General features: G+C 44.2%; 1 protein-coding gene across 1 annotated transcript; it reads right to left on the minus strand.

Annotated features, from left to right (window-relative positions):
* Positions 1-8,659: 8,659 nt before the first annotated feature.
* On the minus strand, positions 8,660-15,284 carry LOC133360561 (uncharacterized). The gene is made up of 4 exons (XM_061579358.1): positions 15,185-15,284; positions 12,463-12,870; positions 10,523-10,675; positions 8,660-9,862 (listed from the first exon to the last, which is right to left on the minus strand). Exons 1-4 carry the CDS (start codon positions 15,243-15,245, stop codon positions 9,684-9,686), a joined length of 801 nt encoding a protein of 266 aa, XP_061435342.1. The 5' UTR covers positions 15,246-15,284; the 3' UTR covers positions 8,660-9,683.
* Positions 15,285-16,742: the final 1,458 nt, after the last annotated feature.

Raw genomic sequence — 16,742 nt, forward strand, 5'->3', positions numbered from 1 at the left:
TCTAAACCCATGAACTCCCGCATACGAGGCGAGGTAGTTAACATCTTCTCACCGTCCGTGACACCCTCGATCAAGCTGCACAGCCAGTTCTACAGATAGAGTACCCAAAGGCCCGGTTGCGGGAGGCATTGACTCCACGTTTGATCTGGATACATTTAAAAAATATATAGTTTGGCAAAGTGACCATATCGTTTTGGCTCATAAAATGAAAATGCTGCCATGTACTCACCCAGACGATCATGAATAGTAAATATTCAACAGAATATTTTGCCCAAATTTCAGAAACCAGATTCAGCAAGAGAGGGGAATATGTAAGCTTCAGAACTTCCTTGCACAAAATGATTCAATTGCAGGTATAGCCTGTTCTCCAATAACTGTTTTCATAACGTGCATTGCATATAAAGCGATGAAAGTATCAGGAAACATCATTTTTATAACACGGATGCAAATTGGATATACAGTGAGGGAAAAAAGTATTTGATCCCCTGCTGATTTTGTACGTTTGCCCACTGACAAATAAATGATCAGTCTATAATTTTAATGGTAGGTTTATTTGAACAGTGAGAGACAGAATAACAACAACAAAATCCAGAAAAACGCATGTCAAAAATGTTATAAATTGATTTGCATTTTAATGAAGGAAATAAGTATTGACCCCTGTGCAAAACATGACTTAGTACTTGGTGGCAAAACCCTTGTTGGCAATCACAGAGGTCAGACGTTTCTTGTAGTTGGCCACCAGGTTTGCACACATCTCAGGAGGGATTTTGTTCCACTCCTCTTTTCAGATCTTCTCCAAGTCATTAAGGTTTCGAGGCTGACGTTTGCCAACTCGAACCTTCAGCTCCCTCCACAGATTTTCTATGGGATTAAGGTCTGGAGACTGGCTAGGCCACTCCAGGACCATAATGTGCTTATTCTTGAGCCACTCCTTTGTTGCCTTGGCCGTGTGTTTTGGGTCATTGTCATGCTGGAATACCCATCCACGACCCATTTTCAATGCCCTGGCTGAGGGAAGGAGGTTCTCACCCAATATTTGACGGTACATGGCCCCGTCCATCGTCCCTTTGATGCAGTGAAGTTGTCCTGTCCCCTTAGCAGAAAAAACACCCCCAAAGCATAATGTTTCAACCTCCATGTTTGACGGTGGGGATGGTGTTCTTGGGGTCATAGGCAGCATTCCTCCTCCAAACACAGCGAGTTGAGTTGATGCCAAAGAGCTCCATTTTGGTCTAATCTGACCACAACACTTTCACCCAGTTGTCCTCTGAATCATTCAGATGTTCATTGGCAAACTTCAGACGGGCATGTATATGTGCTTTCTTGAGCAGTGGGACCTTGCGGGCGCTGCAGGATTTCAGTCCTTCACGGCGTAGTGCGTTACCAACTGTTTTCTTGGTGACTATGGTCCCAGCTGCCTTGAGATCATTGACAAGATCCTCCCGTGTAGTTCTGGGCTGATTCCTCACCGTTCTCATGATCATTGCAACTCCACGAGGTGAGATCTTGCATGGAGCCCCAGGCCGAGGGAGATTGACAGTTCTTTTGTGTTTCTTCAATTTGCGAATAATCGCACCAACTGTTGTCACCTTATCACAAAGCTGCTTGGCGATGGTTTTGTAGCCCGTTACAGTCTTGTGTAGGTCTACAATCTTGTCCCTGACATCTTTGGAGAGCTCTTTGGTCTTGGCCATGGTGGAGAGTTTGGAATCTGATTGGTTTCTTCTGTGAACAGGTGTCTTTTATACAGGTAACAAGCTGAGATTAGGAGCACTCCGTTTAAGAGTGTGCTCCTGATCTCAGCTCGTTACCTGTATAAAAGACACCTGGGAGCCAGAAATCTTTCTGATTGAGAGGGGGTCAAATACTTATTTCCCTCATTAAAATGCAAATCAATTTTTAACATTTTTGACATGCGTTTTTCTGGATTTTTGTTCTTATTCTGTCTCTCACTGTTCAAATAAACCTACCATTAAAATTATAGACTGATTATTTATTTGTCAGTGGGAAAACGTACAAAATCAGCAGGGGATCAAATACTTTTTTCCCTCACTGTAGATGTCTTGAAAACGGGAAAGGGGTTAATTGGCCGATAGTACCTCAACATATTAAGAACAGCAGAGCTTACGCAACTGTTGGTAGTTGCTGCTTTCTTCTGCCTTGTTTGTCGTCAGTGGTTGCTCCGCGTGCCCATGAGTCGTCCTGTCTCTACGAGAACGAGCGAACGAACGCTGTGCGATGGCATTTCAGATGGCTAGGAGATGTTAACTACCTATCCCGGGATGGAGGAGGGTGTGGATTCGAACCCGACCGTGACGCCTGTTGTATAGTATCACGGTGGCTAGGAGATCTGAACTACCTTGCCTGGTATATAGGAGGTCATGGGCTCGATCGCGACCCTAACACCTGCTGTATATTTGGAGCTTGCATGCCTCATTCACTCAAGTGGTTTTTGTTCTCCGTGTCCTGCAGTTTTTCCCTCCAGATTGAGTATCAACGATATGCATTTCGAGTATTTGACAGTTGCTTTCAATTTCCAAATAATGATTAGCCACTTCGTAGAGCTATCATTTGTGGTGGCCAGGTCGCTTCTGTAAAAAAAGCTATATAGCTAAGTGGGCCTTCCCTGGTAAAACAAAAAATGGTTTAGTCTAGAAGACATTTCTAATATTAAAGAGTCGTTACAATAAAGTGTGCATAATCAGATAAAAGCACTTTATTTTATTAAAATACTAGCTGTACTACCCGGCTTCGCCCGGGACTTGTATCCACCACGGCCGGCCGCCTTTGTTTCCCCAGTGGCGATGTTAATACGCCACACCAGTTACTCGTTTTGAGGCTGAGTCCCTCCCTCACCACTCTCCCTCCCTCATCACTCTCCCTCCCTCACCACTCTCCCTCCCTCACCACTCTCCCTCCCTCACCACTCCCGCCCGGCCGCTTTTGTCTCCCCAGTGGCGATGTTAATACGCCACACCAGTTACTCGTTTGAGGCTGAGTCGACCTAGGGGAGGTTCAAATAATCGTCACCGGTGGTGGCCGTGAGCGGGAATCGAACTCGGTTCGCCGGGTTTGTAGCGCAGCGTAGCGTTAACCACTACACCCACCGCTCCTCACACACCACACACGCACAGACACACACACAGACACACACACAGACACAGGCAGACACACACAGACAGACACACACATACACACAGACAGCACGCTAACCACTACACTACCGCTCCCCACACACCACACACGCACACACACAGACACACACACAGACACACACACAGACACACACACACAGACACACAGACACAGACAGCATGCTAAGCACTACACTACCGTTCCCCCTACACAACACACGCGCGCGCGTCCATAGGTACACATACACGCGCTTGCTGCAGACACACACGACTGTCAGGGTGCGTACGGCAGTAAACGATTGAAATAATAAAGCGGCAATGCTGCGCGAGGAACGCCTTAGACCTGCAACACATTTGTGTAATGCGAGCATAAACACACAAACACATACAAACACATACACACATACATACACACACATACACACAAAGACATACACACACATACACACACATACATACACACAGACATACACATACACACAAACAAACACATACATACACACAAACACATACACAATACACACACACATACATGCAGACACACAGACACACACATAACACACATACAAACACACACATATATACACAGAAACACATACACACATACATAGACACACACATACATACACACAAACACATCCACACACGTACATACACACATACATACAGACACGCAGACATACACATAAACACATAAAAAAAACCCACATACATACACACACACATACATACACACAAACACATACACACACATACATACACACATACATACAGACACACAGACATACACATAAACACATACACACATACACATGACCCGGCTTTGCCCGGGACTTGGATCCACCACGCCCGGCCGCCTTTGTCTCCCCAGTGCCGATGTTAATACGCCACACCAGTTACTCGTTTGAGGCTGAGTCGACCTAGGGGAGGTTCAAATAATCGTCACCGGTGGTGGCCGTGAGCGGGAATCGAACTCGGTTCGCCGGGTTGGTAGCGCAGCGTAGCGTTAACCACTACACCCACCGCTCCTCACACACCACACACGCACAGACACACACACAGACACACACACAGACACACACGCAGACACACACGCAGACACACGCAGACACACACAGACAGACACAGACAGACACACACACACACAGACACACAGACAGCACGCTAAGCACTACACTACCGCTCCCCACACACCACACACGCACACACACAGACACACACACAGACACACACACACAGACACACACACACAGACAGCACGCTAAGCACTACACTACCGTTCCCCCTACACAACACACGCGCGCGCGTCCATAGGTACACATACACGCGCTTGCTGCAGACACACACGACTTTCAGGGTGCGTACGGCAGTAAACGACTGCAATAATAAAGCGGCAATGCTGCGCGAGGAATGCCTTAGACCTGCAACACATTTGTGTAATGCGAGCGTAAACACACAAACACATACACACACATACACACACATACATACACACAGACATACACATACACACAAACACACACATACATACACACAAACACATACACAATACACACACACAATACACACACACATACATGCAGACACACAGACACACACATAACACACATACATACACACACATACATACACAGAAACACATACACACACATACATAGACACACACATACATACACACAAACACGTACACACACGTACATAGACACATACATACAGACACACAGACATACACATAAACACATACAAAATAACCCACATACATACACACACATACATACACACAAACACATACACACACATACATACACACATACATACAGACACACAGACATACACATAAACACATACACACATAGACATGACCCGGCTTTGCCCGGGACTTGGATCCACCACGCCTGGCCGCCTTTGTCTCCCCAGTGGCGATGTTAATACGCCACACCAGTTACTCGTTTTGAGGCTGAGTCCCTCCCTCGCCACTCTCCCTCCCTCGCCACTCTCCGTCCCTCACCACTCTGTAGAGGACGTGAAACTTTTATGAATTTATCTCAGAGTGGCGTGGTGGGTGTCGAGGCCTAGCAGCGTGCAGAGCCTCCCGCCTCGCCTGATTTTCCCACCCGGCTGACGCTGGGTACGGGTGCCGGTCCCCCCCCCCCCCCCGCGCTACAATAATACTGTGTAATCACTATAATTTAATAATCGACCGACCCTATAATAGTAATAGCACACATTGTGGTGGGGGGGGAGTGAAGAGGACGTGAAACTTAGATGAATTTACCTCAGAGTCACGTGTTAATGCGTGCGCCTATTTTTAACGGGAATTAAAAATGGCGTCCACTCCGCGCCGAAGGCGTCGCTACCCGTTGCCAGGGGCAACCAGCGTCCAATGAAAGCGGCGAAGGCGTGGCTACCCGTTGGCAGGGGCAATCGCCGTCCAATGAAACTGCAGCCCGCGGCGAAGGCGTCGCTAGCCGTTGCCAGGGTCAACCGCCGTCCAATGAAAGCGGCGAAGGCGTCGCTAGCCGTTGCCAGGGGCAACCGCCGTCCAATGAAAGTGCGTATGGTCCGGCGACACACACACACACACACAGACAGACAGACAGATTCGCGATTTTATATATATAGATTACAGATGCAACTCTATTTCAATGGGACATATTTTGCCAGTATCAAATTATTAAAAATAAGAATAGGCTTTACCCTTTCTGGCAATAATACAGAAGCTATGTTAAGATTTTAATTTTTATTTAAAGCTTTCAAATTTTCTTGCTGTGGATTTCACACCTGATGATGATTGCTTGTGTTGCAGTCGAAACGTCGTGATAATTTTATTGTTTTATATATTTTTTATTTTATTATTTCCATTCTACGTGACTTTCCTGAAAGAACCAAGAATATGATTACTATGTTCAGATGTTCAAATACCAAATATATACATTTTTCAAGTAGTCAAGTCTGCATTAACCACACGAACTTGTGGCAAAACATGCAAATAAAAATGTGATAATATCTGCAGTGTTTTAAACTGATTGGCCTACACTAGACACAGTCTTCTTTATGGCCTTGTCTCACGAGTTTCAAATATCATTGTGGTGTTTGAACATCTTAACACCTGTTTTATTTTACACGTAGTCTTTCGCGACCAATATTATCCATAACAGGTTTTTGTCACGTAAACAAAACAAATTGGCATATTTTGTTCACGTGACAAACCTTACTATTTGGCTGTGTCAGGTGGTGGCTGGTTTAATGACACATTGATATTTGCGCGATCCTAAAAACATCTTATGGACCTCTTTTATAGCCAGAAAGGGTAGAAACCATCCTTATTTTTCCTAACTCTAATTTTTTTTATTACTCGCTTTTATTTAACTCACTCTGTCTGTTGTTGTCATTGTTGTTGTCGTATCCTCAAATCTTCTAACTCAATTTTAACCCAATTCCCAATGTGGTATCGACTGCAAACTTGGTATACTTATGTCATACTGATGACAATACTATATTCTATATAAAAACTTTTTCTAAACATTCATTTTCATATGTAATGTTTCAGCTTGGGTCTAATTGTCCACGCTCAACTGGTGTCTGTAAATCACCACGGTCCCTTACGGTATGGCAAGCTTTGCGGCTACTTCCTGGAGTCGTGGAGTTCTGCCATTACGAGTCGGGTACATTTCATTAAAGCGTGTTTCAATTTTTTTTAAATATTACTTATTTTGGAGGAATTTACGGGCATGACACAACACATTGTGACACACGCACACACAGTAAACATAAGCCACACTGGTTATGAAAAGCAGGGCATAAGAAAGATGGGGAACGGGCTCGCTGCCCAAAGCATAGGGGTGGTACCACCAAAAGGAGTATAGGTTGTGTCCGGCTACCTTCCAATCTGCAGTGGTTATGCCCCTTCATCCTCAGTCCCTGTCTCCCGACCCTCCATCTTCTTTAGCTAATTTCAGATTTTGTGGAGGAGACCCATCTGGCCTCGAATACCCCCTTCTTTTCATTGAGCTTATGTCTCAGGTGCTCCACACCAAAATGTGCCATTGTTTCCGGGTGGGTGGTTCGTGGTTCTTCTTGTTAGTCAAAATAACATTCCTAGATATGATATTGAAGGTTTAGAGGAGATCGTGTTGGTGTCTTCAGGCCACGGGAGGCCTTAATCCCCATGAGGGTCTGCTCTTGATGGGGACACACGGGTCATTACATAACCTTACTATCTCGCCGTGAAGCAGAAGGTGTGGAGATAATTCTGCACTGAGCCTGAAGGATATCTGGGGCAGTCTGAAGAAATGTTCATGCATTTCGCCCTGCTATCATTGGTTCAGTATTATAACTCATTTCTTCTTCTTGGTTCTTTCGGTAAAGTTATGTAGAAGGGAAGTAATAAAATAATAAAAATAAAACAATAAAATAATTCTCGACGAAATGCAGGTATGTGATTAGTACTAATCACATACCTGCATTTCCCATAAATATGCTAAATTCCTCTTGATATGCAAATTATTTTGTCAAGGCGCCCTTCCCCCCTTCCAACCCAGCTTAAATATACGCTCCAAGCGTGGTGTTATTTCATTTAGACGCTGTCTCCCCGACAGACCTGGTCTTCACCTGAGGACGGCTGCTTGCGTTGTGGCCGAAACGTCGTGAGAATTATTTTATTATGTTTTATTTTTATTATTTTATTACTTCCCTTCTACGTGACTTTACCGAAAGAACCAAGAGAATCCCAGCAGTCACGAAAGCTTTAAATCGAAATTTAACTCATTTCTTATTAAATGAATACATGATATGTTGAGTGTTAAAAAAGATGACGCAAAAAATCGTGCGAAATCCAGATATTCCCCATGCTGTATCTGGTTTCCCGGTGACTTTCCACAGATATTCTTAATAGAAATAAGTAATATTTAAAAAAACTTTTTTTTAAACACGCTTTAATGAAATGTACCGTACTCGTAATGGCAAAACTCCAGGAAGTGGCCCCGAAGCTTGCCATGACGTAACGGACCGTGGTGATTTACAGCCAACGTTAGTTGAGCGTGGACAATTAGACCAAAGCCGAAGCATAACATGAAAAATAATATTTACAAATATTTGTTTTTATTTTTAATGATAGAATATAGTATTGCCATCAGTATGACATAAGTATACCAAGTTTGCAGTCGATACCACATTGGGAAGTGGGTTAAAATTGAGTTACAGGATTTGAGGATATGACAACAACAGTGAGTTAAATCAAAGCGTTTAAAAAGCAAGACTGTGGATAAAATACATGTCCACGATAATGTATCTCACTTGCGCATGCTGCGCACGAGCAAAGTGAGGAGTGCGAGACGAGGTAAGATATTCTTCGTGTTGGTGTGCTCACGTGCATTGCACCCTTAAAGGGGTGATGATGCCTCGTAATTGACCATGCAGGAAAGCAGAATTTGATTACAATGCTGATGAGTAATGTTTAACGTGCAATAGTAATAGTAGTAAGGCTTTGCGACCAATATTATCCATATGAGGTTGTTTTTTGGGGGGCTATATCGCGTAAATTATAAACGTGTCGTTAATTTGTAAAATGTTGTGGGTTTTACTCCGCAACAGACACACACACACACCGGTGACTTCTGAACAAGTAACTAATTCGGCACATTTTGTTTTCGTGACAAAAAAGCTGACTTTAATTGGCTGTTATATTCACGTGATCTAACCCGAATAAAAAAAACATCGACTACTGCTAAGTAATAATGTTTTTATTTCTATAAACAGTCGTCCCTCGGTTAGCAGTGACATCGGTTAACGGTCTTTTCGGTTTACCTTTCGCCTCCCCAAGGACCCCCATGGTTTAGACTGAACCTTACAAATGTTGACGAACGCTAACATGTTTCCGTTACATGAGCACGTGGTGGTGCTAAATTTGGCCATTCCGAGCGCTCATAAGTGGGGGCTGAGCCACGCCCTCAGCCAATGAGTGACGCCCATTTATGAGCGAGTTTAGACCTCGGCTTTGTTTACATTATACATTTTCGGTTTGAGCGGTGGAAACAGCTCTAATGCAGACCTCAGTGATTTTTTTTACTTATTTCTAAAGTGTATAAGTGAATTTATAGCGATTGCAATGGCTCCTGAAGTGAATTCGCAAAATAAAAGAGTAGGAAAGTAATTCAGCCTCAAAACGAGGCAGGACATTATCAAGGTCAACTTGGTGACATTAACGATTTTCAAACGTGCAATTCCTATATTCCATTGACAGTTATTTCGATTAGCGATAGTTTTTGTGGAACGGATTAAAAAAAAACATAGCATGGGACCTTTTTTTAAGCAGAACCAGAGTATGAAAAAAATTCTACCGTTTCTGGAAATAACAAAACGGCAGTTGTGTTAAGATATTAAAAAAGCAAATATATACATTTTTGGTAGGCATCTACATTAACTACACGTACTTGTGGTGAACATGCAAACAAACGTGCACTGATAATATACGATTTCAGAAAAACATTAACCAAGGGACTGGTGTAACAAGAAAAAAAGCACAGCTCCAGATTGCCATTTGGGTCTCGGTTAAGCTGCTTGCGTGCTTGCAGAGCTCAGGGCTTCACCTCCCAAAACTGCGATCGGTTTAATTTTCGTGTATGTCTCGTTGCATCTGTCCATGTGAAGCTGTGCGGTGTATGCAGTATCGACGAGGGAATCGTGATGCATGTCCACCGTTTCGTACATAACTTCAGGTGTCGTGTTGGCTGGAAGGAGATGTGGAAAAACATTAACACGCATTGTTGTTATTGTCGCATGCTTTATATTTGGAGTTTGCATTGCTCTCTTTCTCAAAATGTGGAAATGTATTGTAGCAGACAAATACTCTAAACGCGTCTTGACGTTGATTATAAATGTTGGAGGGAAAACCCGGAAGACCCGGATAAAATTCACGCGACCACAATGAGAACATGCAAACTCCAAATATATAGGCCATCAGACTGACACACAGAGCCAGTGACTCACACAAGTCCTCACTACTAGCATACATGAGAATAGGTTTTCCCCTTTTTCTGGCAACAAAACACCAAACTGAAAGCTTTTACAAGGAATCGTGTGTGCATTAACCACGATACTTGTGGTCAGAATGCAAACCAAAAACACTGCTAATATATGCATTGTCTTTGAAACTGATTGGTCCACACCAGAGACAGCTTTATTTTGAGCATTGTCTCAAATGGTGTTAGACCAGAAGACGCCAAAAAACCCAAAAAGGCGCACGCCTACTTCAACACTTACAGGTTGTGTTGGAGAGTAACCCCACAGCATTTACAATTCGAGCACGGTGACGTTTTTCTGGCGATTACAACAACAGCCAACTTCATCAGGTGACAGCCACTCTTAATGGCAAAAACACCTTTCTTTACCTGTGGTGCGGTTTTGTCTCCACTTCATGTATCCGAAAGCAGCCACAGAGACCATCGAGATCAAAACAAAGCAAACGGATATTGCAGCGAGACTTCTCCTAAGGGCCCACTGGTGGGTGCAGGGGCAGGTGGAGGTCGTGGCAGAATGGAGGCCTGTGGAGATATGAAAATCACGATTAACCCCTGCAACAGGAAGGTCAGGTAGCACGGTGGTCAGCGCACTTCGAGTCATGGCCGGTGGTGAGTTTGTATGGTTTGGTTCTATAAAATTTAAGTATTTGTGTTAGTGAAGACCACCGCGTGATGGAAAAATCGCGTTATAATAAATAATACAGGGGGTAAAGCACAGACATGCAAAATAAGTAAACGCAGGCCGAACAAAGACCGAAGCGCATGGTTGATAGCATCTTGAAGCATCCAGCAGCATCCCAATGCCTTGTGATGATGATGATGATGCTACGCCGAGGCAGCCGTTACAACCACTTATTTCTAGTCGCTGTGATATAGTTTCATTCACCCAATTGCGTGATATCCAATTCACATCCGCGTTATAAAAAATACGTTTCCTCATACATTCAGCGTATTATATATCCAATTCACGTTATGAAAACTACGTGTTATAGGAGAACAGACTGTATTACGGTTGCATGTTAGTTCAACCTATAGCAGTCAATAAAAGTAGAACCACTTCGTAGGAATTAATCAGTGGTCATTCTTTACGGACAGCAACCTCCACTGTAGGAATGTGGAGTTGATACAATTTGGCTCAGAGCCACCGTCCCTGCATGTTTGAGCAGAGGGCACACAGAGCGATGTTTACAGGGAACATTACCACCCTGGTACATGCAGCGTATCCCCAGGTACTTTTGTTTTCATCACACATGATCGTTTTAGGATCACTTCATTGAGCTATCATTACGTGTGGCCAGGTCGCTTCTGAAAAAGAGCTATACAGCTCAGCGAGGCCTTACCTGGTAAAATAAAAGAAATAGTTTAGTTTTTTTAGCTTCATCTTGGGTCGAGTTGTTGAAGTAATCAGTGTATTTAGATTGCACTGGTTTGTAAAGTTTTATGTGTCATGTGGTAGGTTTAGTCAATTCCAATTTAGGTCAACTATAATCTTTCACACACACCCCAAACACCTTCCACAACCTCCACAGCTACCCAAAGCAGCCCCAAATCCTATGTCTGGTACAGGAGAGGGGGAGGGGCGGTACCTACACAGAAGGGGGCTAGATCGCGTTAATATAAATACGTCGTTAAACCTGCTACCACCCGACAGCCATTTATAAGGTTTGTCACGTGATCAAAACATGCCAACACACCAGTGTGCTGTACTAGAAATGAATTGTCACGTTTTGTTTAAGTGACAAACCTTACTAATTGGTTGTCATGTGGTGGCGGGTTTAACGACACATTTATATTTCTCTTCTTGGTTCTTTCGGTAAAGTCACGTAGAAGGGAATACGGATGCCTGGGGAATTGATAGTTTAACTTCATATGGCCATGACGGAAATGTATTGGCTGATTTGCAATGCCATATCCACAACATCTTGTGGAAATATCATTTACGCCTCAGTCTGTTCCATTCGTCCGTAAATTACATTTGATGAATAATGGATCATACGAGGTTTTTCTTTTTCTCTACCCATATTTGTACAAACCGATCACTGCTTCTTCCTTCATGGCCAACGGCAATGACAACTCAAATCCTAAGACAGAGACTACCTGCTTACCCAAGTATGTGCACTCTGTTGACAGAACAATCTTCATGAACACTGTTCTTTTTCTTTAACACACTCTGTATCACTTTGGCACTGTCATACCAAAATCAACACGTTGACAGTGGTGACCATTGCCCGCAATATTGTCCAGGAATACCATTAATTTGTGGAGTGCCGGAGTGTGAGGACAGACTTCTACCCACGACGTCGCCTTACCTTCCTGGATGTCCAAGTAGGTTCCGTGATTGTCAGAGTGAACCAAATTGTTGTTTTGCTTTGTGGGCCGCTCGAGGATGTCACAGTAGTAGACGTTTTTGTCGCCAGGCCTCAGGTCACTGATGCTGATGTTAGCCTGGCCCTTTCGAAGGTCACCCACGAGCCCCAGCCGGTCCGTGAAAGTCCCCTCCGTGAAGTTCGTCTCGCTCGTGAATATGATCGTACTCATGCGACTCACCCTCCACTGCACATAGACTTGATTCGTCCAATTAGTCAGCGAGAAGATGCAGGGCAGCATTACAGTTCCACCTTCCATGCCTATGACGGCCCTCTTGGTGTACACTGATGCTCTGCTACCGAATTTGGAGCACTGGAAGCTCACGTCTGCCTCAAAGGGGGCAGCAACAACTGGAAGTGGAAACAGAGGAACGCATTCGAGGTCATCATCACTTTAACACGTACGCCAATTCTTCATCGTAAGTTTTTGGAATAGATCGCGTAAATTTCAATATATTGTTAACCCGCCATCACCCGACATGGCCAATCAGTAAGGTTTGTCACGTAAACAAAACGTGCCAATTATTTACGAGCTCAGCACCAATCAGTGTGTTGGAGAGTCAACCCACAACATTTACAATTCGAGTACCCTCACGTTTCACCAGTAATTGCATTAACCAGCCTCATCAGGCAATAGCAAGAATTGTGGGGAAATCCTCCCCCTGTTTGGATCTTAAATAGAACGAGGTGAATGTGATGTCATCACTTGTGAGACAATTAGGAGAGGGGGGGTTAATGTATACATATACATTGAAATGAATATTCTATTGGTTGAGTTATTATTTATAAGCCACTTCGTTGCGCTATCATTTGTGATAGCCAAGTCGCTGCTGAAAAAGAGCTGCACTGCTCAGTGGGCCTTACCTGATAAAAATAACAATCTAGTTTAGGTTTAGATCTGGTTTGAACAAAAACGGTTACCACATCCCGTGATTTTACATGCGCTTCTGTAGCCGTCTGGAACGTCCTTACATTCTTTATTAGGAAGCTTCTGTAGCTATGCACTTTTAAATAATCCAGATTTTAAACTCATTTCTTCACAGAGCTGTGTTTTGTGTTGAGTTTGTTGTCCTTTCCCTGTACCTCCGATTCGCACGGTTGGCTATGTACGTAGTGAAAGAAGTTCAACATACATGAGCACACGTAGACATTGGTTGTAATTTTCTTTCCCAACAAAACAAATACTGTATAATTAATGTAAAGGGGTCATTGTGGTCAGGGATACGGATGCCACAACACCTCAGCATCACCTTTACAGTTGACCACGGGTTTCCATTGCTCGAAAACCTCTGGGTGCCACTCTCAACTAAAACTATTAAACATTTTTTTTTTTTACAAGGTAAGGCCCACTACTGAGATATATAGCTATTTACTCTTTGGTTCTTTCGGTAAAGTCATGTAGGTATAAAATAAAATAAATAACGACGTTTCGATCGCAACACAAGCGGTCGTCCTCAGGCGGAAAAAAATGAATCTAGTTCAGCAATTCCACTGCTGGATTATATGGGTTCTAAATGAGGAGGTAAAACCCGGAGGATCCAGAGAAAAATCCACGGGGTTAATGTAGTCATATAAAATACAATGGGTGTCTATTATTGGCTGGGTTATTCACAGTTAATCAACATACACTATGTACGTACATCCCAGATGCGCATGATGTATGTACACTCTGTATTTACATCATCTATATACGTTAGGTATGTGCATTATATAAATGTGGTATGTATATGCATAATGTATATACATAACTATGGTCTGGTGTGTGTACGGAGCCAACTCTCTACCTTTCGCCTACAAGCCGTACAGAGGGTTCTCTACACAGATCCATCACCCGTGTGGTGTTCCACATGATCTTTTTTTCTCAATAACCTGATGGGGCCTTCAGTATAGCAAGCAGCTCTTCTTTATGGACATTATGGGTATTCCACTCACAGATTCCTCACTTCTACAGGAGTGTCTTATAGACCTGGGGTTTCCTTGTCACTGCCCGACTGAATAAACCCTGGTCAGCATCAGAATGAACTCACGAGCCGCTGTTGTGGAACCCGAACATGGCACTACCCTCTCTTGTGAGCCCTGCCATGGATAAATGCATGCTAGACGCACGTCTTATGAGGGTGGGCGATTTAGTGAAACCAGGCAACGGAGGGGCAGTGGCTTCTCCCTACCGAGATAGCTGCAAAGCTTGTGAATGAAGTGCGAAGGTCTTTCTCAACAGCAGTGGGGAGTGCACCTGCTGTGAATGCTGGTGATGAGTCAGCTAGCGGTGGCTCAGTGCCACTAAAACTGAATGTCGTCGCAGCAAGGAAGCACTCAATCTCCTTTTCACAGCAGCTCTGGGTACACACTTCAGGGAATTACCAGGCGGGGTGCTTCTCAAATGTAGAGCGGAGGAAGCTGTATGCCCAAATTCGTTGTGTCTGTGTATTTATGTGCATATTATGTATGTTCTTTATGTTTGTACATTTTGTATGCACGTTATGTGTGTTATCTGACCCCACAAAAAAACGAAATAATCTGCCAATCACATTTGCCGCAAATGTCCACGCGGTCACATCGTCACATTTAAACCGTCGCGAGACGCACACGCGCCTGAATCCGTGCGGGCTCTCGAGCCGTGCGGTGCCATGCAAGTGGGTAGGGGAGCCGTGCGGTAACTACTCACCACCCTGCGCCCCGCTCACCCACAGCCCCAGCACCACCATGCACGCGGCCAGATGCCCCATTTCCGCTTGCCTCAGCAGTCTGCTATCAGTGGTCGCCTGCAGGTCTCCCTTTTAAACCCGGGGGGTGGGGAAATCGGTCACGTAGACAATCACGGGAGGCGTGGCGACGTACAATGTCATGTAGCCGGGCGGTGGTGGCTGTGTACGCGTGGGTGCCCCGATGGCTAGAAGATGTTATCTGCCTCGCCTCGTATGCAGGAGGTCGTGGGTTCGATCTCGAACCTGACGCCTGTTGTATATTTGGAGTTCGTGTCTCTCTTTTTCTCCATGGTCGAGTGGATTTTTCTCCAGGTCCTCAGATTTTTCTCCTCCACATTTAGAACCAACATCACGCATTTAGAGTATTTGGCTGCTAAACAAATGTCCAAACGATAATAAGTCCACTTAATTGTGCCATCATTTGTGTGTGACCAGGTCGCTTCTAAAAAGAAAAAGCTACATAGCTCAATGGGCCTTACCTTGTAAACTATATATTTTTTAAAATAGTTTTTGGGTTATATATATGGGATCTTTTTGCCAGTAACAAAAATTATTAGAAATAAGATTAGGAGCTTCTAAAAAGAAAAAGCTACATAGCTCAATGGGCCTTACCTTGCAAACTATATATTTTTAAAAATAGTTTTTGGGTTATATATATGGGATCTTTTTGCCAGTAACAGGAGTTGTGTTAAGATGTTCATACACCACATAGATGATACCTTTTGCAAGGCATCAATGGTTTATGCAGACTATATGCCTTGCAAAAGGTATATTTGTGGTGTTTAAACATGTTAGCATAACTTGTGTTATATTATTGCCAAAATGGTCAAAGTCTATTCTTATTTTCATATTTTTTTACGAGAGAGCAAGTGAGGGAGACGCGTTCATGCAGAACTCCTAGTCTTACCTCTAAAACTTTATTTTAGTCACTTTTTTTTGCGATTTGTTTTCACCGATATAAGTTTCTTGCTTTATACATGTAATAAAGGACTCTTTAACTGTGTCTGTCTCCGTTGTCCTTTATTTGGGTTCTTACAACTTGTCCCACACGGCCCTCGTTCAGAGCCTCCCCGCTTGGCAGCTCGACAGCTGCCGTCGCTCCCGTAGCCTTTCTCCACTCCGATGCAGCTCCGCTGCAGGCTTCCTTGTGCAGTCTTTCAGCTGCTCTCGCGGCAGCTCCACCGCTGCTCTCCGTTCCACCCGTGCCCGGTCACCGCTGGCCGACGGTGCCGAGTCTCACCGCGTGGCGATCTCGCCACTCTCCACCCTCTGCCCTGCGTGGCCTCACCCTGTCTTTATTCCCACACTCTCCTCCCGTCTCTTCCGGTTCTCTCCCTTAAGAGCTTACCCCTCTCTCCCACGTGACCTAACCCCTCCCCCCGTGACGTCATATCCGCTCACCATTCACCCTCACCACTCACCCTGACCACTCACTAATCACCACTCACAACCGCCACTCACCCTTACTACTCACCACTCATTCTCACCAATCACACCCTCACCAATCACCACTCACCC

This window comes from Lethenteron reissneri, chromosome 69 (genome assembly GCF_015708825.2).
Source record: "Lethenteron reissneri isolate LAM-NWPU_2019-01 chromosome 69, ASM1570882v1, whole genome shotgun sequence".
Taxonomy (NCBI): domain Eukaryota; kingdom Metazoa; phylum Chordata; class Hyperoartia; order Petromyzontiformes; family Petromyzontidae; genus Lethenteron; species Lethenteron reissneri.